The sequence below is a fragment of the Camelus dromedarius genome, chromosome 10 (assembly GCF_036321535.1).
Source record: "Camelus dromedarius isolate mCamDro1 chromosome 10, mCamDro1.pat, whole genome shotgun sequence".
Taxonomy (NCBI): Eukaryota; Metazoa; Chordata; class Mammalia; order Artiodactyla; family Camelidae; genus Camelus; species Camelus dromedarius.
The window spans coordinates 33,137,000-33,154,243 of record NC_087445.1 but is presented as its reverse complement, the minus strand read 5'-3'; the positions used below and the strand labels follow the sequence as shown (position 1 = coordinate 33,154,243).

Here is a 17,244-nt window from a genome sequence, read left to right as displayed (position 1 = left end):
TGCAACTTGGTTTAGCAGTGGTTTGTCACTCACACTATCTCATGGTCTGCCTGCACTAAACAGCTAGCCACTCTGGAACCTTGGCCTTAACCAGGCTCTTGGTTTTATAATTCAGGTACTGCAGCTACTGTGGCTTACAATGAGAATAAAGATACCAACACAACAGAAATTTCACCAACTAGTGGACTAGTTCCTGGAGGTACTGGGTTCAGTACTGCAAATTGTTAATTCAACTAACAGCCACATTCTTTGTATCTGTTCCTTAAATAATTAATGCAGCCTTTAACTACTAGTCATGCCCCTAGTTGGTAACCTACATTTAAACTCCAAAGACTTCGAACCTGCAAATCGTAGCCTGGCCTGACTTCTTAAGATGTCTGTGAGAGAACTGTGCATTAATGGCCATGACAGCACGTGACTCTCCAATACTTCTAGACCGGCTGTCCTTGGTGTACAGTTGTAGCAGACACTGGACGTCAGTGATGGACGCAAGGCTCTCTACCAGACAGCCGAATTTCGTGGTCTGCATACGGATCCTTCTAAACTGCTTCCTTTTACCCCCCTGTAGGGATCAACGTGACCACAGCAGTATCGGAGGTCAGTGTTCCCCCAAAAGGGACTTCTGCTGCCTGGGCCATCCTTCCCCTCTGTAAGTAGACTCCCCACCTATCTGGACCCAGTGAAAGTCTTCCAGTCCAGATGGGTATTTCTAGTTCATCTAGAGACACCCCTCCACGGCCCCCGCAGCGTCACGGCACTCGTGACACTGAAGTACCTCTGCTCCCTCCCCAACGCGGCACACTGAGCTCAGAGGTCCGCACCTTTCTCTTCAGTGGTATCTTTAGCATGAAGACGGGCAGGGATGAATGTTCAGCTACTACGTGAACTCTATGCAGACCTGTTCAGCAGGCTTATCCCCTTTCATCCTAAGTCCCTTCAAGTCAAGAGCACCCTTCCCTTCCCCTTTGCGATATGTGTCATACGTCATACAGAGAAGATGCACAAATGCTTAAACGATTCCTTGAGGAGCTATAGAACTTGTAGAGGGTGAATTTAAAACAGTTAAGAATTTTCAGACCCAGAAGAGGGCCCTCTAACATGAGGCACGTGCATTCTAAGGCACTGTGTGCTATAATGGCCTCCTTAGCCTCAGCTACCGGATTCCAAACTTAGCTAACACACCAGGAGGACCAGTTGAAGAACTCTCCAGAAGCTTCCACAGTTTGAACTCAGTCAGCCTGGGGAGGCCCAGGACTCTAACTTGCCCAGATGGGCGTGTCGAGCTGAGCATCAGTCTCTAGAATGACCCAGCCAAGGGTCTGCACCGGTTTTACACTTCTGGCCTGTTTATACTCTAACTTCTAGTTACCCCAGCTTCATAAAACATGAAACTTTTATTAAAGTCCATAATCATGGATTCCTGAACGTGATCTTTTTTGTATGTTGAGACTAGATCTAGCTTAGTCACCTTCTAACTTTCTTTCAGTGCTCCTGGCAATGGCAGCAGTGGGTGGCTACTTGATGTGGCGGAATTGGCAACACAAGAACATGAAAAGCATGAACTTTGACAATCCTGTGTACCTGAAGACCACTGAGGAGGACCTGTCAATAGACATTGGTAGACACAGTGCTTCTGTTGGACACACATACCCGGCAGTAAGTCAGCTTTGTGTCTTTCTGCACCATGACTCACAGTACCACTTTTTGGAAAGGAGACAACATCTCAAGCTATGGCTGCCTGGGCAAGGAAGGGCCATTCGAATCATAGAGCCACCGAAAATTCCATCTCCTACCTGGAGATGAGACAGTCTAGCCTGTTTGAAATACGTCAGCTGACAAATACCTGCCCCAATCAGAATGACAGTTAAGTCAACTTAAGGTCATCACTGTCCTATTTGAGAGACTTGGGTTATAGAAATTACATGTAAGTATTAGCATGAACCAAAGATCTCCTTTTTGAACTTTTAAGTCAGTTGCCTACTAGATCCTTAAAGGTAAATGAGCATATCATATATAAGAGGGGTTGACTTAACTTAAAGTCAGTGTATTGAGCAAGATTCATTTAGCCAAAATGACCTAGAAGAGCCACTAGAAATGATCACTTCGCCCAGAAGAGCCAACTTTCCTTTTGGCAGCAGAGTCCATCCCTTTTGCTTCAGGTGAAACCCACATGGAGTATTTGGCCCTCACTTAGGGAACAGTCTGAACAAACAGGTGTTGGGCACTCCCTCTCAAGGTCTAGTGCAACCAGAATGGTGGCCAGTTCATGGCACACATGCGTCTTTCCACAGTTTTCTCCAGGTCTTGAGATCATTAAGTGGAACAGGCAGAATCAATCACACTATTTTCTCTCTCTACCAGGTAAGATACAGTTGAATTCAAGTGAAAACACATTAGTGATGCAACTAAGTACTGTTTGGGATCTGGCATCCCTTCCTGCACCTCTGGTCTCTGCATGACCAACTCAAAAGCAAGGTTCGTTTCAGAGACTGAAGTTGCTACCAGGGAGGGATCCCCCTACTCACCCCCATCCTTTTTCTTTCCCACAGATATCAGTTGTAAGCACAGACGATGATCTAGCTTGACTTCTGAGACAAGTCACGACCTCTGAGGTCTAAACCAGTAAAAAGCCCCACTTCGGAATGGTAACCGAGCCAGCAGCTGAAGTCTCTTCCTCCAGTTTGGAAGAACATCAAGATATCTTTGCGTGGATCGAGCTTGTATACTTAACCCTTTTTATATTACTTTTGTAAATATTCCTGTCCACATTCTACTTCAGCTTTGGACGTGGTTACCAAGAGTATCTGTAACCCTTGAACTTCTAGACAGTATTGCCACCTCTGGCCAAATATGCACTTTCCCTAGAAAGCCATATTCCAGCAATGAACCTTGTGCTATAGTGTATACCACCTGTACATACACTGTATAGGCATCTGTAAATACCCCAGAGAACAATCACTATTCTTAAGCACTTTGAAAATATTTCTATGTAAATTATTGTAAACTTTTTTCAATGGTTGGGACAATGGCAATAGGATAAAACGGGTTACTAAGATGAAATTGCCAAAAAAATTTGTAAACTAATTTTGTACGTATGAATGAAATCTTTGACCTCAGTGGAGGTTTGCAAAGACTAAGTGTTCAAACTACTGTACATTTTTTTTTCCAAGTGCTAAAAAAATTAAACCAAGCAGCTTAACCGTGGTTTGTGCCGATTCCTCTTAAGAGAAACTTCTGTAAACAGCTTGAGTAGTATCAGGTGTTCTAAATATATGAGCTATAGATCTTAATATTGTACAATATGCCTGTAATTTGGCTTATTTCTCTTACAACTAAAAGAATGAGGTACCAGTTAATACTTGCTTCCCTAAATACTTCTTGTTTTGTAGCAGAAGCTAGCTTAGCCTGTATCTAGAATTCCTCTTGCTTTGAGGACAGTTCCTTTTCTTATTAATTTGTTTCCCGATCTAGGAACATATGCTAAGACTTCTATGAATTCTACTTCTTTATATTTAAGTCTCTGTTTCCTATGTCCTTTCATTGTATATTGTTCAAGGACAAGTGCCTTCCAAGGAATGGGTAAGGACTTCCTTCTTTTATAAGTCTAGACAGTCCACCGTGAAGAGAGCTAGGCAGGTAACGAGAAGTGTCATTCTTGAACAATCTAAAGCCGTGGTTTTCAGGGCGGTTAAGGTTAGCATCAGCATCACCTGCAAACTTGTTAAATGCGCCAGTTCTCAGGCCTCATTCCAGACCTGCTGAAGCAGAAACTCTGAGGGTGAGGTCTAGGAATGTGTGTTTTTACAAGCCCTTCATGTGATTGATTCTGATAGGAACTAAAATTTGAAAACCACTGTTCTAAAGTGACTTCATGGAGAATCTGTAAGATAATCTAATTTTTCAGCCTGGCCAGCACAGGACAGATCCCGTCTATGGACAATTTCTGAAACATTTAGTATGAAGAACAGATGAGGAATTTGAATAGAAGAAAAAAGTAGCACAACGCTTGCCTAAGTTTTCCACCAGATCAGCCATTTCTCTCTCCAAAGCCTCAGGAAGCCAACAAGCAAGGGAAGAGACAAAGCTGGAAAGCCTGGGAAGATGCTCTAAGTCCGAAGCAATGTGACAGTCCACTGCAGCAGATGTGGCAGTTCCTCGGGGTTTAAAGCGTCCAGTGCAGGAGCAAAAGGATGACGGGAAGATGCTCTGAGCATGACTCCTTACATGAGTCACATTCCACCTGCATACAGAATATACGTAGAACACTTGACATCTTGCTTGTGACCGAGGCAAAGAGATCAAGAATCCTAGATGAAGAAGTGGCTTCTGTCATCCTGTTTAATAGATACCCTCTTGTGATTTTGGCCAAATGGATGAAAGTGCAAGAATAGGCATGGAGCTTTTGTGTGGGGGAGGGAGGTGTAGAGGTCAAGCACATAGAGGAAAAGGATGTAGTTGTGCAGTTAGGACTCTCGGCTGGCCCCCTGGTGCCTCCTCTTCAAACAGTCCTGACCCTAGCGGGATGTGGCCGGCTGATGTGAGGCGTCTGAAGTGCCTGTTTGATACGTAGGTTAGCATTCATTGTATGTAAGCTCTAAAGGCTGTTGGGTTGACCGGGACTTTGACCGTGCTGTGGTACAAAACCCACTGATTGGTATAGTCATTTGGCGCAATACAGAATTCCCTCCTAGGAAGCTTAAAGATGCCAGTGTTTTCCCCCATTATAAGGATTATACAATATTAACCAACTATATGGCCCAAAGTCATAATTTCTAAGAACAAAATCAAGCATCGTTCTCCATCATCTTCTCTTGGATTCCAGTCCCTGGTATGATCCTTCAGGTTCTATGTCCCAATTTCCAACCTTCAAAGAGTCAAGCATCTCATTCTTTGACCTTGCCTTCCACAGTAAGTAGCCAAGGACAGAAACTCTAACTTAAGAGGTACAGATTCACTTAAAGAAATAAACTGTTTCCATTGAAATTAGAATATTTATATGGCTAGTCAACTCTGCATGAAGTAATAATAGATCACGGGGGACTGGAGCCTTGTGCATTCAGTCTCCGAACAAGAACTTAAGGATCCTATGTGAAACCTATTGGCCTAAGTTTGCCGTATCTCTAGAGTTCATTGTAGGAGGTGAGAATTCACCAAGATAAAACACGAAGCTTATCAAACACTAAAGGAGAATGTTTGGAGCTAAATGAGCCTGTTGTACAAAGTCACACAAAGGAAGTTCTTTTGCGACTTTACCAATTGCCACAAAAACTGATGATAGAGGAATAAACAGATTTGTGGCCTCTGGTGAAAAAAAAAAAATCCAGCCAAGTCTCTAAGTCCAAATTTTTCAGTGGCCTTTGCAAGCTACCAGTTTGGCAAGATGTAGTCCCAGGTGTTCACCCAACTTCCTTAAATATTCTTCTAGCTATTTCACAGCCTTGGTGTCATTTCCAAGCCTGTGGTGTTCCAATCGTGATGAATACAAGGCAAAAAAAATCGAGACTTCAACTTTAGTACATGCTTCTGTTCCTTGTATCTTTAGAAGTCTGATGGCCCTTAAAAAATGAGAAGACAGGCTCTAAATAGCAAAGCTATAGGACATTAAAAGGACTAACTCTTCAGCTTATACCTAGAAGTGGGAGTCCCCGAATACAAGTTTACCTTTTAACTACCCTCGCACACAAACAGAAGGTTCTGATGGGGTGCACTCCTGTGTCAGGCAGCCTACCGGGAGTAACTGCCTAGAATTCTTACCTTGGGAAGCAGTTCATTTTTGAACTCAAATGGAAGCTAAAATGTTTTTAATGGTGGGGAAACTGAAGAAGCATATACATTTTTGCCAGGACAACTTAGGTCCAAGAATGAAGAACACAACCTGCTGGTCTTTATCACTGATCTTGAGCCCTCAGTTTCATAATCAAGTGTTCAGCCTGACTCTGGGAAGAATGAGAACCGTATGTTCGTGTTTCAGCCGTATCACGGACCTGTGGAAGTTTAGGGATACACGAAAGTCGAGAAAGGCTTCAAAGTTTTCTTGTTTCCAAATATTGGGGAAATTAATCTGAAGATTAAACGATGGCATTTTGCGGACTTAATGTCTCTCAAATCAAGCATGGACACTTTCCAGCCCAAAATGACTTCCTGTGAAGGGGGATCAGCCCCTTTTGCGAAGACCTCATTCCTGTCTACTTTCACACAGTAAAAGCTGCGCGTGGGACAGCAGTGAGGTCCTGTGTGTGAGATGTGGGGGTCCCTGCACAGGCGAGTAAGAAACACACTGCAGTAGTGTCCCATCGCTCTGTCGTGTCTCCTGCCTGGATTCAGTGGTTCCGAGCCTGGCTCATCTGAGAGACAGGAATGAAGTGGGACCACGGACTGCCGGCCCCCCGTAAGTCTTGCAGTCACAGGCAGGAGTCAGGCAGGCTGGCGCTCTGCAGGTGCCCCTACAGCACATCTTCAGCAGCCTTCCTCTTCACTGAGCTCAAGGGAAAAGCCCAGTCGGCAGGAAGGAGGTAAAGGGCGCTGACTGCCGTGTCTGTCTAGCATGTGGCACATCACACCAGTTACTAAGCTGCTCCATGAACAGAGATGGTGGGGACGACCTCGCCGTGACATGGTAAGGATTAAGTGAGAACGCACACAAATGTTTGGGGGCCTGCACAGGCTTTGGATAGCAGCTGAAGCACTTTGAATCTCCCTTCACGTCTCACCATATGGTTAGTAATGTGCCAAATCAACGTGCTCATATTTTACTTGATCTTCCCGACAACCTGAATAGGTAAGTATCATCTCCATGTTACAGGTGTGAAAACTGAGGCTACAAAGAATGTGTGATTCCAAACCCAATGTGCTTCCTGGCTTCACGTCTCAGAAAACGAGGCAGTACTGGGTAAAGGTTAAGTTGAATGTCACATTGTATGTTGGCTGAGTCCCTTTCCTATGACCTTAGGACGCTTCGGCAGTGTCTCAGGTGTCTCCCGTGCCCACAATGGCTGGCCTCCAGCACGGCGGCACGCTGGACGGGTAGTGCTAACAGCCACATCAGGCCAGCGCAGGATAACCGTGTTAGTCATGTGCCTCCAAGATGCCAGAAGTTCCAGAATTACTTAACTTGGCCATCATGTGAAGTAGTCCACTACTGGACCAAAGTAAAAGATAAAGATTCCCTAAAGGACTTTATAGACAGGCAACATCATTCCTGTGCACAAAGACATTGGGGAAAACAAGCTGTAACACAACCAGTGGTACATTTGCGGGCTCTCCTAAGGAGATACATGCCCAAGAAGACAGGGAGAACTGACTTGAGTCCACAGAGTGATGATGCTAGAATACTAGGGCTGGATCTTAGGGATTCTGGAATCTACCCCGGAGACCCAGCATTTCTCACATTTCACACATGCGTGGGGGTGGGGGCTAGAGAATTCTTTGAACAAAATGACTGGCTTTGACACAACTATCTTTTCTCTTAAAAATGTCACTTGATACCAAAATGGGATTGAAGAGCACGTCATGCCTCAGGAGTCCAGAGCGTACAACCGACTATCGCGCTCAGAATCTCCAGAATTCTAGAGGCACATGCTGGGACACATCCAGTCCTGCTGACCTGTGGATAAACATTTATTAAAGAACTGGACATTTACCTTAAATAAAGGCTTATTTTCAAGATCATTATTGTGAGCCTTTCCTTTTTCTAGAAAAGTTTTCATTTTGTTTTTTTAAGCTTTTGCCCAAGTCTTTCTCCTCTTCTCAGCTGGAGCACGGAAAGGTGGCTCCATCACACCTTTCTGAGAATCAGCTCGGGCTGCTCAGATCTGGGCTTATCAAGTTGAAAGCATGAGAACGGTCCCCTTCCTGGCCATAAGGAGAAGTCGAGTTAGCACCTCACCCTAGGCAACCAATGTGTCACCCTCTCAAACCCCGCCTTCCCACCCCTCCCATCAGAGGAACGAAAATCAAAGCTCCTATTACCGAGGAATGCAAGGGCAGACCTTCCTCCTGTGGGGGACGGAGCACAGGCCCTAAAGGGAGGAAGCCCGGGGCGGCAGGACAGACAGGCCCTGACAAGCCGGTCCAATCACTTTGATACTTTCCCCTCAGCAGCGCTTAGGTGGTCTGTGTTGAAATTCGTTTCTAGTAAGGCTCAATGTTTGTGAGGCTCAGAGAGATTCCGTCTGAAACTCTTGCCCAGCCATGGCTCCCAAATGTTTGCGTCATACTGCCCGGGTGCTAAATCTTGAAACTGACTCAGGGAGTGGTAGGAAGAAAATATGTAAATTGAGGGAAAGAAAAACTGTCAAAACAAAGTCTTTAAAATCACAGCATTGAGTCCTTGATGAATTTAAGGTTCACTTAATGAGTGAAATGTTGCGCGAATGCCAGCTTCGCAGGGAGATAAATGTAAGTTTTGCTGTTTACCAAATGAGCTGTGGCCACAGGTAAGCTGCTTATCATCCAAACTTCAGTCCTCTGGAAATCCTAACATCTCCCTGCAGAGTTCTCATAAGAGAGAGAGGCAACACTCAAAAAGTGCTTTACTCAAATAACAACTGCTATTTCCTCTGCAGTGCCAAAAAAAAAAAAAATCACAATTCATTTTTTTAAAAAGTAAAATTAAAATTCTTTACTTGTGTCCATTTTGGAGACCTGAGGTTAGTCTGCACTCAGTAAATCCCATTTGCAAGTGCTCCTTCTTAGGGCTCCCCTTCAAATGCTAGCATCAGGGATCTTTTTGTACTTCAAGAAATCAAGAGTAATCATCCTGTACCTTCAAGCTTTGCAGAAAGCCTTGTGTGTGTGTGACCCTCTGTCGATGAAACAGCGCAGGTGACTGGTGTTCGTGCACAGTTACACAGAGACGTCTGTCTACTCGGTGAGGGAAGAAGACATTAAACTTTGTCCCACTCCAGAAGGCGAGGTTAACACGATCTTTGGATTTATCGTACTTAGCAAATGCGACGAGTCCATAATCTAAAGAATGTGGAAGAATGCTAAATTTTCAGTCTGAACATTTAACTAATGCTTTAGGCTCTAATTTAGAGGCTGGCTGGCTGGCTTGCTTGCTTGCTTGCTTGCTTGCTTTTTTTTTTTTTTTTTGGCTACTGTTGATTGAGGGCAGAGAGTATATTTTAAACCCATAGTGGTTTATGTTTTCTTAAATTCACCCATATCCATGTGAAATTTGCTAAGGATTAGTTCTTTAAAGCTAAAAGCAAATTTGCCTTTTTACCTGGCCCCAAATGAACAGCTCTGTGATCTCCTGAGAAGGGCTTCGAAGTGCTGGAGGATGGTTTTAGACAACCAGACAGCAATGGGCATTTCTTCTCTGGCCTCAGGGGACTTGCACTGACAAGTTTCTGAAAGGTTCTAGGACAGTTTTATAATTGGCATATCCTAAATTGACCAACAGGGGAAAATGCAAAACCTTCTTGAACTTGTAATGAAATCGACGAAGGATGTATATAAACCAGCTTCTTCAAAAGGTACATCCCCTACACACACACACACACACACACACACACCCTGCCACATGATTTGTCCTTATTTCATCCAGCTGTTCAATATCTCCTACGTGCCAGGCTTTATTCCGGATTCTAGGAATTCAGTGGAGGACAAGACAGGCCAAAGCCCCATCCTTCACGGTGCGAATTCCAGCTGGGAGTCAGGCATGGAACAGACATTTACTAGGTCAGGTAATGATAAGAACTCCCAAGAAAAACACAACAGAGAAGGCGACAGAGAACGCTAGAATGAGCTATTCTAGAGACAGCCGTCAAGGAGGCCCTCCAAGGAGGTGACCTGGGCAGAGAACGTGGAGGAAGTAGGGTGGGAGTGACCCACTGAGGACACAGCAGAGGCACAAGTCCTGGGGCAGGGGCATGACTGTTTCATCTACGACAAAGCAAAGTGGCCATGTAGCTGGAAGTGACTAAGGCAGAGAAAGAGGGGAGAAGGGAGCCGCAAAGTCCAAGTGATGTAGACTTCAAGGGCTGTGGCTGAGGTTTAGGATTGTAAGTGATAAGATAACGTAAGAGGGGTTGGGGGCAGTGAAGGGACATCCCGTTTTAAAAAGACCCTGTGACTACTTTGTGGAGAACAGGCTACAGAGCGGCAAGGGAGGAACGAGGGGGTTAAGCTAGGAGACCGTGGCAGGAGGGCAGGTACGCGGCGTGGCTGGGCCGGGCTGGTGGGGAAGGAAGAAAGCTCTGCCCGCCCCGCTGGTCACGCGAGGGGGATGTGTACAAGCCATCTCCCCGGAGTGGACAATGCGCCGTGGCAGATGGTCCCCTCATCCAGGAAAAACTACCTGGTTCCTATCTCAGCTGTGCTCTCCACCTGCGGGGGGTGAGTCTGGGGACCCCCTGACTGGGCAGTGGTGACAGGCCCAACCGCAGCATCGCTGGAAAAAGTAAACGAGGCTGCCTGGGGGCTGGGGCAAAGCCATGCGTCTCCTCCCCAGCAAAGGAAGGCTGGGTCTAGAAGAAGACAAGAGCCCGGAGCGTAAATGCCGGTCTGCACAAGTACAAGTGTTTCACCCACCCAAAGGGAGTCCTTTCCTACCTTCGAGGCCAAGCCCTTCCAGATGCACATCTTGGCAGGGTCATCCTGGCCCACAGTTCTGTGCTCGCTCTTGAGCAATGTCCTCTGTAGGCATGTTTGCTACAGGTAGCACAGTATTTTTTTCCAATGCAATGGCTTTAGACGGGATCCAGAATTTTCCATCTCTCCAACTGCTATATATGTTCCCTGTTAACCACCTGGTCTCTAGAGGCACTGGCAAACTATCGAAACGACTTTCCCCAAGAAATATGAGTTGAAAAGGATCCCACTGTCACCGAGTCTGGTACTGATAGCGTTGGTAACATGTTCCACCTGGGGAAGCAGAAAGCGTCTGCCCATCTGGACCCAGCAGGGAGACCCCATTCATCAGACACCATCTGACATGGGTCATGCGCAGAGTGCCAGGGACTCTCCTACTAAGCCTAAACATCCAACAAGAGCTTGGGAGCCTTAAAATAAAAAAAAACAAAAAGGACACCGTTTTGGGAGACAAGAGCCTCCCAGGACCCAAAATCTGAGGAAAGGATTTCTATCAGCGTGTTGAAAAGGGAGGTGAGCCTCGGAAGGTCATCCACGCATGTCACAGAAGAGAAGCCGAATAGTAACACAGAGCTTTGCAACAGAAAACAGCCTCTTCCCAGACATTAGTCCCGGTACCTGCTTCCATTCAGAGAAGAGAACCAACCTGTCATATCTCAGGATCCGGTCACCTCCGGGGAGGACGAGCTGAGACTAGTGACTACGTGCCATTCTCCCGGCTTCTCCTCCCCGGCAGCAGGCACGGTGTGCCCAGCCCTCTGCAAACTGTCTCCATCACCACTCAGATAAAATTTCAAAGGACCTAATTAATAGTGCCAATTGGCCAAAAGCGGCACATCGGTTTGCACAGAATCTCTGGTTCACTCAGAAATCCAGGGAAATGAAGGTGAAAAAAGAAAGAAAGACGGTTTAGAACCACAGCTAACTGGAGCTTCTTGTGCCTTGGCAGGAGGGCTGGGAACGTCCTGGGAAAGAAAGTTTCCATCCTGCTGCAAGAGAAGGAGAATCTTTGGTTTTGCCTAAGGAGGTTCTCAGCTGGGTTTGGGATGTGAGCTACAGGTGGCTGAATTGCTCTGCATTCTAGAAGAGAGGCCTCAGATTGGGGGTTGGTGGGGTGGAGAGAGGGCGGAGCAACGTGGTGTGCAGTGGCCCTCGGGGCTCCCGCGGGCAGACAGCAGGAGCATCGCAAATGCAGTTCTGGACTGCTGACATCTTCCACCGTGAACCCTTTCACCTCTCCAGTCCTTCTTAAAGTGTGTGGCACACGCTTAACACTAGCGTGAGTGGCTTTTGATTAAAGCCGTGGAAAGGAGCCCAGCCCTAGATCTGGGTTGACGCAGCAGCAGAACAGGGAAGGAACTTACAGGACAATCGAGGAACTGAACTGACCTGACTCAGTAGCTGCAGGTTAGACTCCGAGCATCAGCACCCTGGGGACTCTTAGAACTCTTTAGCTGGGACAATGGACTTGCTAGCGAATGTGGAATGGAAGTTCAAGTCCACATTATCTGGAGCTTAAGGGGTAGAGGAACTCCAGATGATGCCACAAATTATTACATTATGAGGTGGGGTCAGGTGGCTTTTAGATGATGTGGGCTCAACGTTTGGCTAGTCAGCCAGTGTACAGAACTTACCACAGCAACGACCTGTAGAGGCTTGGACTGTTTCAAATCGTACAGTCATCTTGCCAAAGTGCAAATGTGACTGTGTCACTCCCCACCGTAAATAACTTATTGTCTACAGAATGAAAGCTGAGGTCCTTAGACTCGGGCTCCAGACCACCATGCCCTGACCCCGGCTACTCGGTTCTCCTGTCTCCTGCGATCTCCCAGCCCCAGCTCCACTGGAGCTCTGGAAATGCTCAACTGTTCGTAGGCTTCCCCTCCCACAAACTGTTGCTTCCTCTACAAAGCTGTGCCTTTGTTCAGACTCTTCCCTCCGCCTCAAGAACTCTTCTCATCTTCCCTCACTTGGCTCTTACTCTTCTTGTCACCTCCTCCAGGAAGCCTTCCCTATTGTTCCAATTTGAGTCACAAGTCTCTTGTCTACCCAGCATATTTTTCTGTAATAGCACGAACATGGGTATATTGAGATTATCTATTTTTATGTGTGCAGCTTCCTAACTGGATGAAATAAAAGCTTCTTTGATGTAAGAATTCAGTATTGGTAGTCTCTGTGCCTCCGCACCACCCGCCATGAACAGCACGAAGTAGGGCACTTTTTAATGCACAAATACCATTTGTTAAACTAAATTCCACAAGTGCAAGCAGTATTTTGTAAACAAGCAAACCAGCGCTTATGCCTTCAGGTGAGCATTGTCTCATCCAAGAAGGTCCCCGGAGAGGTTATATATCTATTCCAATGATGTCCCACCCCCCACGCAAGTTGGAGGTCCTTTTGTGGATTTACATTCAGGGAGCACAAAACTGTCTTCTGCTTACATACTGTTAGAGCAAATCTTACATCCTTGAGGGCAGACTTAATATTTTGAAACAGCAAAAAACCGAGTGTTCTGTCAGGGAACAGACTCATTTGTCACATTGGTTAATACCATTTTAAGACCCTCCATGGCCATTCCAATGAGGAACACACTTAGAGCCAACAGCACCATCTCTGAAATAAACACATAACCAGCCAAGGGAATTACATTGACCAGGGTAACACTCATCAAGGTTAGGAAATACTGCTGGGACTATTTCAAAAGTTATCCTATAACGTGATAACCACATCTGATATTCCATTTTTGTGTTTAGAATTAATTTGCCAACTAAATACCTTGTATAGCATGGTTACAAAACGCTTGATCCCACAAGCCTTCATGCAGGCTAGGATGAGAGTTACGAGATTTAAGCTCCAATCTTAGTTTTGCCACTTACTTGCTTTATAATCCTGGTAAATTCTCTTCCAGCTCCAAGCCTCCATTTCCTCATCTGTGAAAGACGTCAATGATAATATTCGACCTAGTTACCATAGAACTGAAAGCCGACACTCAGGAAGCCCGACTACACACACAGCAGAGCTCCGGAACTCTGAAACAAACACAGGTGATTGAGATGGTCTCTCTTATTTATAGATACAGTTAAGTAACAAGGTAAAGCTGCGCTCAATGTGCACCGAATAAATGTGGCAAACAGATGGTAGGTTCTCTGAGAGCCAGGAGATGGAGAAATCTGCGGGGCTGTGCTGATGCGGGAAAGAAGGACATGTTTTTGTGTCCATTAGAGTAATGGCTCTTCAGGAAACAGACCCCTCTTTTAAAGTCTGATGAAAACAAAGGATCTGCCCAGAAAAAAGCATACATACTCACAAAATTTACATTTAAGTTCAGGGACCACTGTATCTCCTGGTGCCCAGCTATGGATTCTAAAAAAAAAAAAAAAAAAAAAAAAAAAAAAAGTCCATACCACAGGGCAGGAGATTCTGGTTTATACATTTAAATAAACTCACATTTTCCAGTTTACACATTTAAATAAACTTACATTTTCACGTGTTTAAATAAACTCACTCACCATTCCCTAATTTGTAGAATTTTCTATTGATGTCAAGCATGCCTTTTCCTAAGATGCTCCTCATTAGCTCTTTGAGATACCATCAAAACAGTATATTGATAGACAGAATTAATAGCTTATTTAATAACAAAACAGAACCGTTTTTCTCTATGGAACTATTACATTTCAGGGTTTATTTACAAAATACTCAGCACTAAGGTGTATATTAGTTTGCTCTCTGTTAATACCAGGTGTGTGTACTTTGAGTTGTACAAACTAGGAATCGCTTAATCACCGTCTCTGTGTTTTCACTCTAGAGAGGCAGCGTGCTGTAACAATAAAAGTGTGGGAGGCAGGGTTAAGAGGTTTGAGTTCTGATCTCAGTTTTGCCTTTTACGTCCTTTATAATCTTGGTAAATTCTGTTTCATCTCCAAGCCTCCATTTCTTCATCTGTAAAATGAGTCAACGATAATAAAAGTTAAGTCACTTCACGTAGGTGTTAGAATGACCAGATGGGATAACAGACGTGAACTATCCAAATGTGAGCTTATTCTGCCCCCAGGGTTGCTTGAAAAAAAGACATTTGCCTAGTGTACATTTCATAGGTTCACTTCCTAGAAAGAAATTTTATTGAAGCTTGACATCACGGACTTTTGGTTTACAATGAGTATCATTGTGCAGGATGTTCTGTGTTTAAAATAACACCACCCATATAGGCAATGCCAAGTCATTCACCCTGATGCCAAATGAAAGCCATTCCCTAATTCGTAGAATTTTCTATTGAGCTCAATTGTGCCTCCCTCCCAGAAGCACTTTCCTACATTAGAGACTTGGCTGATCTGTGAGCATTGTTTGAGTTGCAGTGCAGAAGGAAATGCTGAAAGATGTTCTCATAAACCTTATATTTGTGGAAGTATTTTCACTCATGAGCTGAAAAGAGCTTGTAAAATATGATGGTTTCAGTCTTAAAACAAATTCAGGTTGTTATTTTTGCTGTTTGAATTACTAAGCTGTTTGGTTGGCAACAGCCTAGCCTATCCTGAGGGCTGATGCAACAAACTGAAACTCATTGAGTGGCTGCTGCAATCAGATGGTCAAATTGCAATATTGTTTGTAAAAAATATATATATAATGAGCAATGTAGAAGGAAATATGTAGAATATCATGCCCAGAACTGAAGGCAGTTCTTGTTCAAAATGACAAGATGCCAGTGTTGCAGGGAGGCAGCAACTTTACAGAGTTGTGTTATGAACAGGTACTTAAGATACATATTTCTTTCATGAGTCTTTTCACCTGTAAAGAAAAGGAAATGTGAAATAATCACTTTTCCTTAAAAAAAAAAAAAATCCAGTCACTTAAAAAATGCTGCCATCTAACTCTGGTTTGGGGACGTCATAAAGCAAATGTAAAGCCAGGTTGGATTTGTTTAGCTGAACTAGAAACCCTGGGCACCAAGAGAGATTCTTCATTGACAGCAGCTGCACCACCCTCATAGCCTCTCCATAAAGGACACCTTCCAGCCTATTTGCAGTTTTCATCAAATGCAGTCAGTTTCCTTTTTATGTAAGGAATTTCCTCAAGCCTGCAAAAAACTGAGCAAAGATTTATCTGCAGGAAATTTAGAAATTAGAATATAACATTTTTCTTGCTGCTTATATCAAGGCTCTCACTGCCAACAGATCTCCTCCCCACAGCTGCCAGATTCCTCTTCCCAAAGCACACTTCTCACACATCATCTTTTTACCACTGGAGCCGCTGAAGGTTTCAGCGTGAAGTCCAAGCTCTTGAGCCTGGCCCTCAAGGTCCTCCTCCTCTCAAGCCTTTTCTGGTGAATTCAACCCAACATTTAAGAAATAAATAATACCACTTCTACCCAATCTCTTCTAGAAAATTGAAGAGGAAGGCATCTTCCCCAATTCATTTCAAAAGATTCCAATACCATAACCAGGCAAAGGCATTACAAGAAAATAAAACACCAATAACCCTCATCAACATTGACGCAAAAATTTTTGAGAAAATATTATCAGACCAAACCCAACAATATATAAAAAGGTTAATACATCGTGACCACATGGGGTTTATTCTAAGGATTTGTCTATTTTTTCTAGCAGTTTCTATCATTTTTAGTCTATGTATTTGATGCTCTACTTTTAGCTAGAATGAGCCTGTTTCACAGCTGATGATGATGACTTGTGTACATCCACGCACTGCCATACTCACTTCCCTCCAGGTCATCATCACTTAGGAATGCAAATGAAAAAATCCCAAGTCAAATGCTAGTAAATCAAATTTAGTAATATCATGATAAAGTCATTATTCTCAAGCTATGTTAGAATGATTTAATATTAAGGAATCTAATATGTCATATCAATGGATCAAATAAGACAAACCTTATAAATTAAAAAAAGTCCATTTATATGTCTTAATTGGAGAATTGTTTGTTTAGATCTTCTGCCCATTTTTGGATTGGGTTGTCTGCTTTTTTACTATTAACTTGTCTGAGCTGTTTATATATTCTGGAAATTAAGCTCTTGTTAGTCTCATCCTTTGCAAATATTTTCTCCCATTCCATAGGTCGTCTTTTTGTTTGCTTATGGTTTCCTTTGCTGTGCAAAAGCTATAAGTTTGATTAGATCCCAACTGTTTATTTTTGCTTTTATTTCTGTTGCCTGAGTAGACTGCCCTAAGGGAACATTGCTAAGATTTATGTCAGAGAATGTTTTGCCTGTGTTTTCTTCTAAGAGGTTTATAGTGTCTTGTCTTATGTTTAAGACCAATAAGCACATGAAAAAATGCTCAATATCATTAATTATTAGGGAAATGCAAATCAAAACTACAATAAGGTATCATCTCACACCAGTCAGAATGGCCATCATTAAAAAGTCCACAAATGATAAATGCTGGACAGGGTATGGAGAAAAAGGACACTTCCTACACTGTTTGTGGGAATGTCAACTGTTGCAGCCACTATGGAAAACACAACGGATGTTCCTCAAAAAACTAAAAATAGATTTACCATATGATTCAGAAATCCCACTCCTGGGCATATATCCAGAGGGAACTTTAATTTGAAAAGATACATGTACCCCAATGTTCATAGCAGCATTATTTACAATAGCCAAGATATGGAAACAACCTAAATCTCCATTGACAGATGAC

At 43.9% G+C, this 17,244-nt stretch overlaps 1 protein-coding gene and 1 long non-coding RNA gene across 4 annotated transcripts in view; one reads left to right on the top strand and one right to left on the bottom strand.

Moving 5' to 3' along the window:
- VLDLR (very low density lipoprotein receptor) overlaps positions 1–3,204 on the top strand; it is a 29,079-nt gene extending 25,875 nt beyond the window's left edge. For 2 of the 3 annotated variants that reach the window (XM_064490243.1, XM_031449790.2), the window contains 3 exons: positions 569–649; positions 1,487–1,656; positions 2,550–3,204. In XM_064490243.1, the coding sequence (XP_064346313.1) occupies positions 569–649; positions 1,487–1,656; positions 2,550–2,585 (287 nt within the window). In that variant the 3' untranslated portion in view covers positions 2,586–3,204. Of the gene's footprint in view, positions 1–115; positions 200–568; positions 650–1,486; positions 1,657–2,549 lie in introns of all 3 variants that reach the window. The other variant, XM_031449791.2, reaches the window with a different exon arrangement.
- Positions 1–17,244, bottom strand: part of LOC105100271 (uncharacterized) — a 243,631-nt gene that overhangs the window by 154,780 nt on the left and 71,607 nt on the right. Inside the window, exons 4-5 of the long non-coding RNA XR_010382664.1 lie at positions 13,904–13,959; positions 13,473–13,625 (exon numbers count right to left, since the gene is read on the bottom strand). This is a non-coding gene — a long non-coding RNA (uncharacterized LOC105100271). The remainder of the gene's footprint in view (positions 1–13,472; positions 13,626–13,903; positions 13,960–17,244) is intronic.